The sequence below is a fragment of the Trachypithecus francoisi genome, unplaced genomic scaffold (genome assembly GCF_009764315.1).
Source record: "Trachypithecus francoisi isolate TF-2019V2 unplaced genomic scaffold, Tfra_2.0 Lachesis_group15, whole genome shotgun sequence".
NCBI classification, from domain to species: domain Eukaryota; kingdom Metazoa; phylum Chordata; class Mammalia; order Primates; family Cercopithecidae; genus Trachypithecus; species Trachypithecus francoisi.
In genome coordinates this window covers 28,640,165-28,657,957 of record NW_022681460.1, presented here as the reverse complement: position 1 = coordinate 28,657,957, position 17,793 = coordinate 28,640,165, and the positions used below count along the sequence as shown (strand labels likewise).

Genomic DNA, 17,793 nt, shown 5'->3' with positions numbered 1-17,793 from the left:
CAGGCAGGCTTCCTTGAGCTGCTGTGAGCTCCACCCAGTTCGAGCTTCCCAGCAGCTTTGTTTACCTACTTAAGCCTCAGCAATGGCGGGCGCCCCTCCCCCAGCCTCGCTGCTGCCTTGCGGATAGATCGCTGCAGACGGCTGTGTTAGCAGTGAGGGAGGCTCCGTGGGCGTGGGACCCTCCCGACCAGGTGTGGGATATATTCTCCTGGTGTGCCTGTTTCCTTAAAGCGCAGTATTGGGGTGGGAGTTACCCAATTTTCCAGGTGTTGTGTGTCTCAGTTCCCCTGGCTAGGAAAAGGGATTTCCTTCCCCCTTGCGCTTCCAGGTGAGGCGATGCCTCGCCCTGCTTCAGCTCACGCTGGTCAGGCTGCAGCAGCTGACCAGCACCGATTGTCCGGGACTCCCTAGAGAGATGACCCCAGTACCTCAGTTGAAAATGCAGAAATCACCGGTCTTCTGTGTCGCTCGCGCTGGGAGTTGGAGACTGGAGCTGTTCCTATTCGGCCATCTTGCTGCGCCCGCCAAGTCTTTGCTGTTGTGAATAGTGCCACAATAAACACACATGTGCATGTGTCTTTATAGTAGCATGATTTATAATCCTTTGGGTATATACCCAGTAATGGGATTTCTGGGTCAAATGGTATTTCTAGTTCTAGATCTTTGAGGAATCGCCACACTGTCTTCCACAATGACTGAACTAATTTACACTCCCACTAACAGTGTAAAAGTGTTCCTATTTCTCCACATCCTCTCCAGCACCTGTTGTTTCCTGACTTTTTAATAATTGGCATTCTAACTGGTGTGAGATGGTATCTCATTGTGGTTTTGGTTTGCATTTCTCTGATGGCTAGTGATGATGAGCATTTTTTCTGGTCTGTTGGCTGCATAAATGTCTTCTTTTGAGAGGTGCCTGTTCATATCCTTTGTCCACTTTTTGATGAGGTTGTTTGTTTTTTTCTTGTAAATTTGTTTGAGTTCTTTGTAGGTTCTGGGTATTAGCCCTTTGTCCGATGAGTAGGTTGCAAAAATTTTCTCCCATTCTGTAGGTTGCCTGTTCACTCTGATGGTAGTTTCTTTTGCTGTGCAAAAGCTCTTTAGTTTAATTAGATCCCACTTGTCAATTTTGGCTTTTGTTGCCATTGGTTTTGGTGTTTTAGTCATGAAGTCCTCGCCCATGCCTATGTCCTGAACGGTATTGCCTACGATTTCTTCTAGGGTTTTTGTGGTTTTAGGTCTAACATTTAAGTCTTTAATCCATCTTGAATTAATTTTTGTATAAGGTGTGACCTCTGAACTTTTCACTGGCCTCCTCTTCCCCAAAGGGTACCCTGCTTCTGCTGGCTTAATGTCTCAGAATTTTGGTGTCATTGTTTTCAGACACCACTTTGTCATCCACTATCTGGCGGGTGGTGGTCTTTTGGATGGTTTGCATGGAGTTACTGCTGTCCAGGGCATCACGAAGTTTGAAATCCTCACCATCTTCCAGCAGGCGGTGCTTGGTGGCGATCTCAGCCTCCAGCTTGACCTTGATGTTCAGCAGGGCCTCATACTCCTTGGCCTGGCCCTGTCCCTCTGCCTGGTTCTGTGCCAGCTCTGACTCCAGGTGCAGCAGGATCCCGCTGAGTTGCTACATCTGCAGGGTGTAGCGGGCCTCCATCTTCCTCAGGCTGTTCCCCAAGCTGGCCTTTAGATTTCTCATGCAGCCCAGGTTGATGAGACTGGGCTGTATGTCTCATCGACAAGGACTGGACTGTATGTCTCAGCTCCATGATTGTCATCTCAGCAGCTCCAACCTTGGCAAACTACGTGGTGACCACTGTGGTGCTCTCTTCAGTCTGCTGAGACCAGTACTTGTCCAGCTCCTCTCAGTTCTTCTGAGCCAGCTTGTCATATTGGGCCCGGATGTCTTCCATAATCTTGGTGAGGTCCTGAGATTTGGGGGCATCTACCTCCACAGTCAACCTAGAGCTGGTAATCTGGGCTTGTAGGCTTTTTACTTCCTCTTCATGGTTCTTCTTCATGAAGAGCAGCTTCTCCTTGAGCCCTCGATCTCTGTCTCCAGCTGCAGCTGAGTAACATTGGTGTAATCAATGACCTTGTGGAGCTCATGGATGTCGCTCTCCACAGACTGGCACATGGTCAGCTCTGTCTTGTACTTGACTGTAAAGTCATCAGCAGCAAGATGGGCATTGTCAATCTGTAGAATGATGTGGGCATTGTCCAAGTATTTGTGAAGATCTGAGCCCTCCGATCTTCCTCGATGGTCTTGAAGTAATGGCTCCAGTCTCTGACCTGGAGTCCCTTCTTCTCCAGGGGCTCCCGCAGTTTGCTCTCCAGTTACCAATTGTTGATCTCCAGGTTCCTCACTCTGTCTATGTAGGAGGCCAGGAGGTCATTCAGGCTTTGCATGGTCTCCTTCTCGTTCTGGATGCCTCCCATTCCTGTCAGACCCCCGGCCAACCCTGCAGACAGATCCCTGGACCCTATGCTGCCCTGGAAGCTGATGGAGTGGGATGGGGAGATCTGGGAACCAGAGCCCCTGGTGCGTGCATAGATGCTGGCCATGCTGCTCACTGTCCAGGCATCCCAGGGACCGGTAGTTGGTGGAGAAGGTGGAGCAAGTGGTGAAGTTCATACTCTCTGGGGAGGAGAGTGAGAGGACATGACTCAGGCTTTGCAGATGACCACTTTTGCATCTTTTACAGTCAACAAGTTGCAAAAAGGTGGGATAACATTTTGCTGGATAAGGTAAGCCACTTAATTTCCTTTCACTAATTTTTAAGTTACTTATGGCCCAAGTAGCTTCTTTCTGAATGCCTAAATCCCCTTATCCAAAAGGTGTATTATCACTGGTACAAGATTGGCATCAATTACTGCCTGTAACTGCTGCTGACTTCCTGCAGTGATTTTAGAGAGGAACCATACTGCTTCTTTATTAATTTTCTTGTTGGGATGTGTCAGGAGTGCTGGGAAGTGTGAAAGGGCATCACAGTTCAAAACTACTTGTATTTGCTTATCAGTTCCAGTAACAATGTTGCCCACAGCTCGAAGTGCAGCAGTCTAAACTTTAACTTCCTGGTGGCTGAGGAAGCCAAATGAGGAACTATTCCAGAGTCTGTTACCATCTGCATTTGTTAATTATCAGCATCAGTAAGGTAAGAGAGGATCAAGACTGTATCTACCAATATATTTACGTCTGTGTGATGAACTAAAACACAAAGGGCTGGAAGAATCTCCTGAATGGTTGCCATTGGTGGTGGTGGGTCTTTGTGGCGACATAAGTTGACCATAACCCAAGTAACATTTCTTAAGAATGTTATAGGAATAGATGGACTTATGAAGGAAAGTAAAGGTTTCACAACTCCAGGACTTATGACATAATCTCTACACTGGGGCCCATCACCTGTGATATTTCCCAATGCCCACACTGTTTGCTCACAGACATTCTGATGGGGTGAATGGAGAAGCCTCAGGAAAAGTGGCACAGCATTGGACTGAGCTACTGCTTGAGTTTGTTCAGAAGTTCCACATACAATGTTTGTCAAAGCCCATACAGCTTCAAACTGTGAAGAAGGATTGTCATCTCTTTCAAGACAATGGACTAAAATGGCCAATATTCCAGATTTTTTAAAGTCATCAACTGGTGGATTTCGATCACTGAATAAAAGCTTCCTGGCAGCTTGAACTGCACTTAATTGAATTCGTTGGTTATCACTTGAAGCATTTTGAACAATAGCTTCTAGAGAGTTATTTTGCACTCTATAATCACCATCTATATCAGAGTCTTCACAGATAACTTCATGTGGTACATTCCTTCTCTTTAAGAGATGTTCATCTCTTTTATTCTTCCTTAATTTAACTACGAGCTCTGCGCGATCTGCACCAACTACTGTGCTGCACTGACACTTCCAGGAACCGGGCGCCACCTGAGCTGCTGTGTAAGCAGCACCACCGCTTCCTTCTTCCTCCGCCGCTTCCTTCTTCCTCTGCCACTTCCTTCTTCCTCCATCGCGGCCTTCTCCTCTCCCCGCCTCTCTCCCCCACCCTCCCACCAGCTGAGATGGGGAGGCAGCCTTGATCTTGCCACATTTTCTTTATCCAGTCTATCATTGATGGGCATTTGTGTTGGTTCCAAGTCTTTGCTATTGTGAATAGTGCTGCACTAAACATACGTGTGCATGTATCTTTATAGTAGAATGATTTACAATCCTTTGGGTATATACCCAGTAATGGGATGGCTGGGTCAAATGGTATTTCTGGTTCTAGATCCTTGAGGAATCACCACACTGTCTTCCACGATGGCTGAAGTAGTTTACACTCCCACCAGCAGTGTAGAAGCATTCCTATTTCTCCACATCCTCTCCAGGATCTGTTTCCTGACTTTTAAGTGATCGCCATTCTAACTGGCATGAGATGGTATCTCACTGTGGTTTTGATTTGCATTTCTCTAATGACTAGTGATGATTAGCTTTTTTTTCATATGTTTATTGGCCACATAAATGTCTTCTTTTGAGAAGTGTCTGTTCATAGCCTTCACCCACTTGATTCTATAGTTTTTAATCTCCCTCAGGTGTCCAGTATGGCTTGCGTTCAGTTTGAGAGGCAGAAGTCAGCACCTGAGGAGGCCTCTGGGCTGGCAGTGCTGGTTTTGCACTCAGGTCATCTCGACCTGATGACTCTATTCCCCTGAGGCTTGCTACAGACTGATGTGTACATCACAGGTGAATTGGTTTGTTTTCAGTGAGAAATATCCCTGGGGGAGGCTGGACACCTGAAAGTTGGCAAATGCTTTCACTCCCCGAAAATTGCTTGGCAGGTATAGAAGCACAGACTCGAGATACAGAAACATAAAGAATTTTGTTTTGTTTGGAGGGCTTTTCTTTAGTCCTCAGACTTCCTTTTTTTTTTTTTTTTTAAATAATTCAGTTATTTTCCTCCTTAACAGGACTGAACAAACCTTGACAAATTCTTAACGTTTAATTAAAGAGTTAGTTCACATATGCTTTCTTCAGGGTACGCTGATGCCACTAACAAGATAAAAGATTTCGTTAACGTTTCATTAAGACTAAATTATTTTTTCCAGTGCTCTTCCTTTGGTTTTTGATGTGGAGATACAAGCCTTCTGCAGATTGCTGAGGTCATTTGCCATGTGTTGCTTTCAACCAGTTTAACTCTTGGAATTCAGGGATTTCTATCTCCCCATGTACTAACCATAGCCTGTCTTTGCAATATTAATTAAAGTGAATGATAGTATATTTTGTTTTGAAAATTTCACAACACAACCAGCAATAATAAGATACCAAAAACAGGCTAGAAAATATTTGCCTTAGAATAATTGTAAAATGATTTAAAAACTTTTTATTCGGGAACTCAAATGGTATATTGAAACCTGTTATAAGATATAATGGAAACAATATTGCACTTATAAGGGCAAAATAAGCAAAGTGTCAAAACGCAGTAAAGAAAAACTATAAAATATCCCGAAAAACACAAAAGTGGACTTGATCAAATGGGAATGCATATCAAGCTTTGGATAGAAAGACTAAACATCACAAAGTTGTCAATTGTAAGTTAATCTATAAATGTAATATTATTCCAATAAGAGTATCATCAGTTTCTGTAAAAAGGAACAAAGAAGGAAGAATATACAGGAAAACCCTGAAAAAGAAGAACAATGAGAAGGATACATTCTTTCAGATATTGTTTAAAACTTAGTTAAAATATTCAAAACATATTATAAAGTTGCTATAATTAAAGTAGTGTAGGGTTTGCTCACAGAGAATGGGACAGAATGTGGGTATGGAGAATGTGATACAAGCAGCATCTGAGTTCAGTAGGAGAAAAGATAGAATTTTGTTTATTTTGTTAATTTGAAATAATTTCAAAGTTACCAGAAAAACTTGCAAGAATAGCATAAGGAACCCCCAAATAATCTTTGGCAAGATTTGCCAATTTTAAACATTTTGTCACATTTATTTTATCTCTCTGTCTCTTTCTCTCTCCACACACACACACACACACACACACACACACACACACACAGACACAGACACACACACATATTTTATGTAGTTTTGGAACCATTTGAGAATAGTTGTATACATCATGCCCCTTTACCTGTTGATATTTCAGTGTATAAGAATATTCTCATATATATTCACAGTGCAGCAAATTATCAGCTTTGGGACATTGGGACGTTCAATATCGACATAGCACTTTAATATACAACCCATATACTAGTTCTGCCAATTCTCCCGACAGTGTCCTTTACAACATTTCCCCCTGCCCCCACAAGTAAAATATGGAAACTGGAACCATATATTGCTCTCATTTGTCATCTCTCTTTAGTTGCCTTTCTTTGTCTTCTTCCATTCCTATATTGCTATATTTTGGAAAATGCAGGCCAGATGGCACATCCAGACTATAGAATGTTATTCAACACTAAAAAATGAGCTATCAAGCCGTGAAAAGACATGGGGGAAACTTAAAGGCATATTACTAAGGGAAAGAAGCCAATTTGAATAGGATACATACTGTATGATTCCAAGTATATGGCATTCTAGAAAAGCAAAACTATGGAGACAATAAAAAGATCAGTTGTTGCCATGGATTGGGATGGGGGAGGGATAAATAGAGCACACAGGATTTTTAGAGGAGAGGTACTGCTCTGAATGATACTGCAATGATGAATACATGTCATTATTCATTTGTTCAAGATCATGGAATATAAAACACTAATAAGGTTTGGCTCTGTGTCCACACCCAAATCTCATGTTGACTTGTAATCCCCATGTGTCAGGGGAGGGACCTAGTGGGAGGTGATTGGATCATGGTGGGACAAATTTCCCCCATGCTGTTATGGTGATAGTGATGAAGTTCTCTTGAGATCTCTGATGGTTTAAAAGTATGGCACATTCCCCCTTACTCTCTCTTTCTCTCTCTCCTGCTCCACCTTTGTAAATAGGTAGGTGCTTCCCTTTGCCTTCTGCCATGATTGTAAGTTTCCTGAGGCCTTCCAGTCATGGTTCCTGTTAAGCCTACAGAACTGTGAGTGAATTAAACCTCTTTTCTTTATAAATTACCTAGTCTTAGGTAGCTATTTATAGCAATGTGAGGATGGACTAATGCAAATGCCAAGAGTGAACTCTAATCTAAAAATATGGACTTTGGGTGGTAATGATGTGTCAATGTAGATTCATCTTTTCTAACCATGTACCACTCTGAAGGGAGAGGGTCTGTTGATACTAGGGGAGGCTAGGCATGTGTGGGGGCACAGGGTGTAAAGAAAATCTCTATACCTCTCTCTCAATTTTGCTGTGAACATAAAATAGCTCTTAAAAATAAAGTTTTTAATTTTAAAAAATTTTTTTTTATTTTGAGAGGGAGTCTCGCTCTGTTGCCCAGGCTGGAGTGCAGTGGCGCAATCTTGGCTCACTGCAAGCTCCGCCTCCCAGGTTCAGGCCATTCTCCTGCCTCAGTCTCCCGAGTAGCTGGGACTACAGGCACTCGCCACCTCACCTGGCTTACTTTTTGTATTTTTTTAGTAGAGACGGGGTTTCACCATGTTAGCCAGGATGGTCTCAACCTCCTGACCTCGTGATCTGCCTGCCTCAGCCTCCCAAAGTGCTGGGATTACAGGCGTGAGCCACCGCGCCTGGCCAAAAATAAAGTTTTTTAATGTAAAAATATACATGACAGTAATTTTAAAGAATGACCCTCAAGTTTTGGTTTCTATGATGTTTCCTCATGATTAGATTTAGTTTTTACTTTATTTTGGTGGGAGATGAAATCCAAAATAGACAAGTATTAGGATAACAGGGTAGCCATGTGGAAAAAGATACACATCAGGTTAAATTCTAAAGGTATTTGAGATTTGCCATAAAAATGAACCTATACAATTATCAGATAAAAACATGGATGAATTTCTCTATAACTTTGGAATGAGAAAAAAAATTTTATGTTGATTCAAAATATATAAGCAATATAAGTTGATAAACATGGAACAAAAAATTGTTTTTGTGCCCCTGCCCCCCAGATAAAGTAAAACGGCAAGCTGGCACAATATTTGCAACTTCTAGCACAGATAAAGGTTTAATATTCTATTATTTCAAGGGCTTCTAAATACAAAAAGAGACCAGCAATTCTACAGAAAAACAAATGACATATTGATTACTCACAGCAATTTAAATGGCCTTTAGAAATGTGAAAAGATAGTCTTATTTATAATAAAAGAAATGTAAATTAAAACTATACTAAGATATAACCTCAGCTATCATGTTGGCAACAATTCAAAAGTTTTACTTTAAATTCTGTCAGTTTGTGGAGAAATAAGTACTCAGGCATTTTGAGTGGGAATGCAAACTATTGCAGACTTTTGACAATATCTAGTAAAATTATGTATGTACTTATTTTTTGGCCAAGCAATTTCACCTCTAGAAATCTATCCTGAAGACAAAAATGAGCTACCCAAATGTGGCACAAAACAATTTGTTAATGTAATGTTTGCAACCAAAAGGTTAGAAACAACCTGTGTCCATAACAGAGGACTGGTTGAATAAATTTTGAAACAGTCACTCAGTGGAGTGCTATGCAGTTATACAAATAAATGAGGAGTGCTATACAACTAAAAAAACTATAAAGTAAGTGAGTATGTTTATATACTTTCATGATCACTAGGATATATTGTTAATATATTTTTAAGTGAAAGAAGCAAAGATAAGAAAAGTGATCAAAGAAAGGAATATATATATATATATACACACATATAGTCTAATATAAATTCGAATAATAGGATACTCAAAAATGAAAAAAGTCACTTAAATTATGTTTGAATCTGTAGATTTGACTGTGAAACTATGTATATATTTTATGTAGTTATGAAGTAAAGTAAAATTTAAAAACAAATCTATAAAATAGCAAATAAAAAGTAAAACCAATGAATCCAATTGAGTATCAAGTTGATGACATCACCACATCAAGGTCTATTCCAAGAGACTTACAAACCCAATACTTTACAATATATCCCTAGTGGTATATACACTTAAGGACTATAAGGATCCATACAAAATCTAGGCTATGTATTGTTATTGTGTTCTTAATAATAGTACTGTTATTCTGAAACTCTTATGCATGTAGATTATAGAACAAAGAGAATAATTACGTAAATGTTTATGGTTAAGTAGTATTTTTTAGCATAAGAGAAAAGAGATATAAATATAAAATCAAAGAAGTTAAGTAAAAACCCTATTATTGTACATTTAATACAAAATATCAGTATTCAGCCTAGGAAACATTGTGGGACCCCCACCTTTATTTAAAAATTATTAGCCAGGTAGGGTGGTGCTGCTCTGGAGGCTGAGGCAAGAGGATCACTTGAGCCTGAGATGTTGAGGCTGCAGCGAGCCATGATAGCACCACTGCACTCCAACTTGGGTGACAGGGTGAGACCCTATCTCAAAAAAAAAAAAAAAACATTGTGTAGGGGCTGGGCACAGTGACTCATGACTGTAATCCTAGCACTTTGGGAAACTGAGGCAGGAGGACTGCTTGAGCCCAGGGGGGTTCAAGGCCAGCCTGGGCAAATTGGAGAAATCCCACCTCTACAAAAATCAAAAAATAGCAGAGTATGGTGGTATGTATCTGTAGCTCTAGGTACTTGGGAGGCTGAAGCAGAAGGATTTCTTGAGGCCAGGAGATAGAGGCTGCAGTGAGCCTCATTCACACCACTGCACCCCAGTTTGGGTGACATAGCAAGACTTTATCTCAAAAAGCATATTTTCTAGCTTTGTCTGTTGAGAATCTCAAGAAAAAATGACCAATCCAGTAGCACGGAGAAAGCTAGCCCTCACACTGTGGGTTCTGAATACCTTTTCCAGTGAAAAGAACTAGGGTTCTTTAGATAACTATCTAACTCCAGGTCTGTAATAGAAAATGTACAAGATGAGCCTGAAACATATTATAGCACAAAGCAAGGGATTAATTAAAGAATATGGGATCCTGAGAAAAGAACTCAAGAGACAACTTGAAGAGATTGTCATTGGTTAAAAATGGGACAATTTGCGCACCAATAAACGGTAAACTAATAACTGAAATAAATCAAATTATACAAAATGCTTTAAAATTCATGAGTTCATAATGATACTTAGAAATAAAAACAAAAAATCCTTTTGAGGATGCTAGGGAACTAACTCATTGTTTTGAAAAGTGATAAAGGGAAATAATTGACAATTTTATCTTCTTTTCTTCACAAGCCATATCTCAGGATAATCAAATAGCTGATGATGAAACATATCTCTTTAAATAAGTATTCATAACAGAAAAAGAAAGGATAGATGGAGAAAATCACCATTTTGCAATCATTAATGAGACAATCCGGGAAGATCTTCAACGGGTACTAACATCACAAAAAGAGAGACAACCATATATAAAGTGGCCACTGATCCCCATGTTTAACCACTCATGAAGTATCTTGTCAGAAAGTCAGACCTGAATGTAATCAAGCCTCTATACATAACAAATAGTTTTCAGGAAAAAACAGGGGAGGAGGGACATATTAAATGACACCACAAAGATACAGCCAGCAAAATCCTGTATGTGAACAATTACTCAGGAAAAAAGCCTGGTTTCTTCAATGACAAATTGTGTATGTGTGTGTGTGTGGGGGGGGCAGGTAGGCAGAGATAGGGGAAGAAAGAACACTATAGATTGAGATGTGAGACGTGTCAGTTGCAATAAACGGATTTTGATTTGAACAAACAATGAAAAATATGAGACAGTCAGGGAAGTTTGATTACTGACTGGATATCTGTTGGTGTTGCAGAATTATTTTTCAGTTTTTATTTATGTTAATGGCCATGTTAAAAAAGAGTCCTTATCCTTCAAAGATGCAGTTGGAAATAGTTACAGATTGAAATATTTACAGATGAGATTATGTGATGTCTGAGATTTGCCTTAGGGAAGCCAGTATTGGCAGAGGGGAGTGTGCAAGGTTTGAGAAGAAATGTGTTTGGCCATTATTTGATAATTGTTGAAGCTAGGTAATAAATGAAAAGTTCATTGGATTAGTCTCCCTATTTTTGCTCATGTTTGGTGTTTTCTATTAAAAAAGGGGAATACGGAGAGATAAGACTTTCTTTCACCCTAAACTAGGAAATAAACTGACCTTTTAAAAAATTATTAAATGGGAAGCTTAACTGATATTTTGGAATTTTCAAAGTACACTGAAGAGGGCAGGTATATCCCTAGAAACTACACCATAGGTCTTCTTGGAGGTGTGACATGTTCTTGATGACTTCTAGTTCATTTTTGCTAAAATGTGTTCCCTCTAGGACACTGAGAGGAGTGCTTGTGATTTCGGATCTGAGGTCAGCTCTTGCAACTCTTTTCCATAGGGCTGCACCAACAGAGTGTGCAGAGTTGAGGGGCTCTGCTGTGTGTTGTCTGTTAACTCTGAGTGCGAAGGCTGTGCAACTCTCTTTGGTTCCTTTCCAAAAGTATTTCTGACTCCCCAAGTGCAGAATGAGGGTCAGGTGGACCTCTTATCAGGAGCCATGCTGAGATCTCCATCTCATTTTGCTCAGTGAGACTGTCAACTGGAATTGTTTTCCTGAAGGGAAAAGCGTATTTCCTTTTACTATTGCCAGAGCCAGTTGTTCCCACCAATGGTATTTTAATTGCATACCAAGCAGCCATCTACGTATTTTGTTGCCCAACATGTCTAAATTTGTCACAAAATGATTCCAGTGTATTTTCCTTTTTGAGCAATGAAATAGGGTATTTTAAAGGAGGATGTGTTGTACAGATATATATCAGGGTGAGGTCCCTAATTGGCTGGAATTTGATACAATGAGTAACTTATGTTGACATAAAAAATTAAATGTCTTGAAATGGTACGGTCTCTTCTTTCACACATTTGGAGGCAATATTAAGATTACAGGATGTATAAATCATTGCTATGGTACGGTTGAGAAAATTTGTCAACTTTAGACTATTTCTGTTTTGACGATATAGTCCAGAAATAAAACTGGGTATGTTTGTCTTGCCCCATTTTATTACCTATTCCCATGGGTATCTGTGGGCATATTCCCACAAATAGAGGTTCTCAAAATGTCCTCTGGGCCCGACTTAACTTGAGAAATAAGGCTCAAAGCTATTGGATTATCACTGGGGTTGGGGCCAGGGAGCTAGTTCAGAACCAGCATCCAGATCTTTTCTATACTTGCCCTGGTTAAATATGTTGATGTTGGCCTGTGCTTGCCAGTTGCTCTGTCACTCTGTCACACATTCAGAGCTTTTTAACCTGAGCACGTATGTCCAGAAGGTGCAATTAATGTCAAATGCAGGGCAATGGCCTGACCCAAGTGTGTGAGTGGTGACGTGGCAACACCTAGTGTCTTGATTTGAGGTCAGAGTTGAGCCTGATGAAGTGTCTGGAATTCCATTCTGAGCCCATGTAATTTCTGGATTTTCTGGCTTAAATGCATCATTTCATCTTGGAGAAGGAATATTTAGAAAGAAATCTTCATTTATTTTTAAACACTGTGTCATCGAGATGGGACAAACATATCATCAAATTGATTCAAAAATTTGATTAAAAAACCAAAAACAAAACAGAATTTTATAGTTGAAAGTCATTAAATTGATATAAATTAGCACATTCATTTATTCATGTACAGAGTGGAGGCTCTGACACTTTTCAACATTGGGCCAAGTGTAGGGAAACTGTGAGGAAGACAGTTTCTCTCTTCAAAGAATTATTACCATAGGAAACCTAACAGAGATACAGCCGCACCTGTATCTCTTCTCCTGTTATCCTCAAGGCCTGACATGAAGCCATTTAGAATTTTGCAGAGGGACAGAGCATGGTGTGTGGAGGTGGGGGGGGTCACAGAAGTGACTGCACTCTGCAGACTCTTTCTCCACCCCTATACATACACACTAGCCATGTTAGAACTCAGTTTTGTTATTATCTACTCCAGTACAAATTTTATAGTAGACAATCTATTATATTTGGGGCTTTGGGGGTATTTGAAGATTTCAGGAATGCAAAGCTGGGAGTGGGACAGGTAAGGGCACTGCCGCAGCTGGTAGGAAGATCACTGATCCAGCCTGGGTGGGTCAGAGAAGGCCCTGCGGAAGACAAAATGCTCATGCTAAGCCCTGGAGAATTGGCAGGATTGGGCCAGGGAAATACACAGTAGGCAGTCACTGAATATCTGGAATGAATTTTGAAATCCATGCAGAGGAAACAGCATATTGAGAGAACCAGAGGGTGAACAGCATGGCAAATTTTGGAAGAGAGTAAGTAGTTCAGCCATTCAACACTTGATAAATATTTATTGAGCATCTACTATGTGCTGGATTCTGTTGTAGGGATTGGAGATATAATGGTGAACAACATAGTAAAGCTCCTATTTTTACAGAGCTTGCGGAGAAGAACTGTACTAAACTAAGTAAACAAGAAAATTTCAGACAGATAGAATTATAAGAGGATATGCCAGAGTGATTAGGAGTAAAGCTAATAACTTACTGGCTATTAAGTATTATTAAAAGCCATGACTTTTACATTAAAAAGTGATTATTTATTTGGAGGACTGAATGTCTAATTATATTTTAGAGGAACTTTTATGTTATGGCAGAAGAGTCCTTTTGGCTGTCCCTCAAATTGCCAAAAGTAAGACTGATCTTGCCCATGGGAATGAGTGGGGGCATAGGCAGGTGATAAGAGGAAAGAAGGTGTCAAAGAAAGGAAGAAGAGGGAGAGAGTGATAGAAAGAGTGAGTAAAAAGATCACCGTGCATATTGTGGAGTGGATTATTAATAATAACTGCTGGTGTTTTTCTGAGTGCTCATGATTAGCCAGGCACTGTGCTAAGTGAATTAGATCTATTAATTCACCTTATTTTCAGCACAACCCTGTGAGGTAGTTACTATTATCATCTTCAGTTTATGGGTAAGAAAACTGAGATGGACTATGCAAAAAATTGAAACTGGACCACTTCATTATACCATATACAAAAATCAACTCCAGGTGGATTAAAAACTTAAATGTAAAACTGAGAACTATAAAAACCCTGGAAGACAGCTTAGGCAACACTATTCTGGACATAGGACCTGGCAAAGATTTCATGACAAGGACTCCAAAAACAATTGCAACAAAAACAAAAATTGACCAGTGGGACTTAACTAAAGAGCTTCTACCCAGTGAAAGAAACTATCAACAGAGTAAACAGACAACCTACAGAATGGGAGAAAATATTTGCAAACTATGCATCCGACAAAGGTCTAAAATCCAGAATCTATAAGAAACTAAAACAAATTTACAAACAAAACACAACCCCATTATAAAGAGGGCAAAGGTGCCGGGCATAGTGGCTCACGCCTGTAATCCCAGCACTTTGGGAGGCCGAGACAGGCAGATCACGAGGTCAGGAGATAGAGACCATCCTGGCTAACACGGTGAAACCCCATCTCTACTAAAAATACAAAAAATTAGCCGGGCGTGGTGGCGGGCACCTGTAGTCCGAGCTACTCAGGAGGCTGAGGCAGGAGAATGGCGTGAACCTGGGAGGTGGAGGTTTCAGTGAGCCGAGATTATGCCACTGTACTCTAGCCTGGACAACAGAGCGAGACTGTCTAAAAAAAAAATAAAATAAAAAAGAGGGCAGAGGACATGAACACTTCTCAAAAGACACACACGTGGCCAATAAGCATATGAAAAAATGCTCAACATCACTAATCAGAGAATGCAAATCGAAGCCACAATGAGATACCATCTCACACCAGTCAGAATGGCTATTAATAAAAAGTCAAAAACAGATACTGGTGAGGTTGCAGAGAAAAGAGAAAAAATGCTGCTGGCAGGAATGTAAATTAGTTCAACCATCATGCAAAGCAGTTTGAGGGTTTCTCAAAGAACTCAAAGCACAGTTACCATTTGACTCATCAATTCCATTACTGGCTATATACCCAAAGGAATAGAAATCATTTTATCATAAAGACATATGCACACATATGTTCATCACAGTACTATTCACAATAGCAAAGATGTAGAGTCAACCTAAACACCCATCAATAGTAGAATGGACAAACAAAACGTGGTGCATATATACCATGGAATGCTATGCAGCCATAAACAAAGAACAAGATCATGTCCTTTGCAGCAACATGATGTAGCCATTATCCTAAGTGAAATAATGCAGGAAGAGAAAACCAAATACCACATATGATCACTTATAAGTAGCAGTTAAACATTGAGTACATATGGACACAAAGAGCAAACAATGGACACCAGGGGCCTACATGAGGGTGGAGGTTGGGAAGAGGGTGAGAACTGAAAAACTACCTATTGGATACCACACTGATTATGTAGGTGTTGAAACAATCTGTACCTGAAACCTCCATGGCATGCAATTTAGGTATACAACAAACCTGCACATGTTCCCCTGAATCTAAAAAAAAGAAAAGAAAACTGAGTCAGAGAGAGGTTTGATGAGTTGCCCAGAGGCATAAAGCCAAAGGCGAGACTCAAAACCAGACATCCTGTTTCTGCAGTCTAAACTCCTCCCCATGAATCTCATGGCTGCCCTCAGTGGCTTTGGTATGCCTCAGTGGCTTCTCTGTCCTGTGTTCATTTACTGTGCCCACAGAACTAGGAGACTCATTTTTGGAGTTTCAGTGTCAGCTCAAGCTTGTGATTTTACAAAAGCAAGTTAAGCCTTCCTGGTGTCAAAGCTTTGAACTCAACCTTCTGTTGCCTTCTAGGGATGTCACCCAGGTCGACTATGAGGATTTTGAGACAAAGGTGAAATTCAATACAGGATATTTTCAGAATCTCTTTTCTGCCCAAGAGATGAAGCTCCCACCAGGCTGCAGATGGTCCCTCTGATGTATTTTTCAGCCCATCCCTGGACCTCTAGGATAGCCTATGAAAATCCTGGTGGTTTAGTGTCATAGAATTGAAGCCTGGCAAGGAAATACCAGGGTTTCCTTCAGTGATGTCACATTGATGAGAATCTGGAAACAGATTTTAATGACCTTCAGAAAAGGTGAGTTCATGGCATTACTGGGTCATCCATTCTGATGTTTAACCACCCTGTGATCAGCACATTGTTTCCCTCTTGTACTTACTGTGACTCCATTGCACGTAAAAAACCCTTTCCCACCTTTTATGTACTTGAACTCTCTCCAGAGTTTTCAGTTATCTAGGCGCAATGCCTAATACTTAAATTAAATCTAAATTCTAACACAGAGCTTATTCCAGACTCTCTATGAGAATTGTATACTGTTACCTCAAACCTAAGCAGAATGGGGAGGATTATGTGATAGACATAAATTTTCTTTGACTGTCTTACTGAATTTACAAAGTATTTCTGGAATTGCAATTTGATGCTTATAATATTGATTACTGCAAAATGATTTCTTTGCATGTAAATGAACATTGATTTGGATGATGGGAGACAACTAAAACCATAATATTATTACTGATATAATGCTATACAGAGGACAGAGCTGGGTTTGGGCAGCAGAGGCCTGAATCCTGGCTCCATGACTCACTGGCCGACCTTGAACCAGTCACTTAAATGTTCCACAGCTCAAGTTACTTAGCTGAGAGTGGAAGGTTTATTAGATGGCTTTTAAGTTCTTTCCAGTTTTAAAAGCCAGGGACTCCAAACCATTAGAAGCAGAAAGTAGAATGGACTGGGAAGTGGGGGCGGGAAAGGAAAGTTGTTAGTGGATGTAGAGTTTTAGTTTTGCAAGATGAAAAAGTTCTAGCAATCTGTTGAGCAACAATGTGCATATAGTTACCACTACTGTACTGTTTACTTAAAAATGGTTAAGATGGTAAATTTTATGTTATGTGTTTTTACCAAATTAAAAAATCAGGGACCTCAGTGGTCTTCCTTTTTTTTTGGCATCTCAGTGAAAATAATCTTAATACAAAGTGGTACACTGAAATTTTAAGTCATATTTATCTTGAGGTCTACATGAACTCTGACTCCCTACTCCAGAACACACACACACACACACACACACACACAACACACACACACACGGTTTCTGGGGAATCACTGTAGAAATGCCCCCTTTAAAGTGCATTTTAATGGTGAGGAAGTTGTCATAGTGTTCCTAATATGAAGATTGTTTGGCTGGATTTATTTATCATCAGGAATTTTTCCTTCATGATGGCCTGGAAGAATTTAGAGTTTATCTCCAACATGGGAAATGTTATCCAGCAACGGTCTTCCTTAAAGCTTATCCTCAAAGCCAAGGAGTTGGCAAAGACTCACATTTGGTGTCTGAGCAAAGAGAGCTGAAGTGATTGCTCCCGCTGTTCCCAACTATGCCTGAAGGAGGTCTCCACACTGCTTTTCAACACTTGGTTGGATCCCCAGTGTTGACATGGTGACTCGGAGGAGAGCTGAGCAGCTTTGTGAACATCAGAGCATCAAGATCTAGCAGGGTTGGGGGGCGCTTTGAGGTGGGCCGGCTTGAATGTTGTGAGCAGGAGCAGATGTTCCCAGCAACCTCCCACCCCACCCCTTTCCCTAAATAGTCCTTATTTATGTATTTGGTGCCAGTAATATTTTTCCATTGTGCATGTTGATATAGAATTCAGTTAGTGCTGCTGAAGCTCCAGAAAGTTGTAGAAAGAAAAATCTGAACAGTCTTCTACTGAACATTTAGAAAAATCAAACCCATTGCCTGCCAAAAAGAAAAAGAGGCACAAATGCCCTTAGCAAAGGAGAAGTGCTCTGGGCTGCTGTTCCTATTGGGATGTTGCCAACCCCA

The 17,793-nt window shown here is 40.4% G+C and overlaps 1 protein-coding gene and 1 pseudogene across 1 annotated transcript in view; both read right to left on the bottom strand.

The window, feature by feature from the left end:
* Nucleotides 1–1,345: 1,345 nt before the first annotated feature.
* Nucleotides 1,346–2,638, bottom strand: LOC117097995 (annotated as a pseudogene).
* A 312-nt stretch (nucleotides 2,639–2,950) lies between these two features.
* Nucleotides 2,951–17,793, bottom strand: part of LOC117097358 (importin subunit alpha-3-like) — a 139,581-nt gene continuing 124,738 nt past the window's right edge. Inside the window, exon 2 of the mRNA XM_033235229.1 lies at nucleotides 2,951–3,908. Within this exon, the coding sequence (XP_033091120.1) occupies nucleotides 3,138–3,908 (771 nt within the window). The 3' untranslated portion in view covers nucleotides 2,951–3,137. The remainder of the gene's footprint in view (nucleotides 3,909–17,793) is intronic.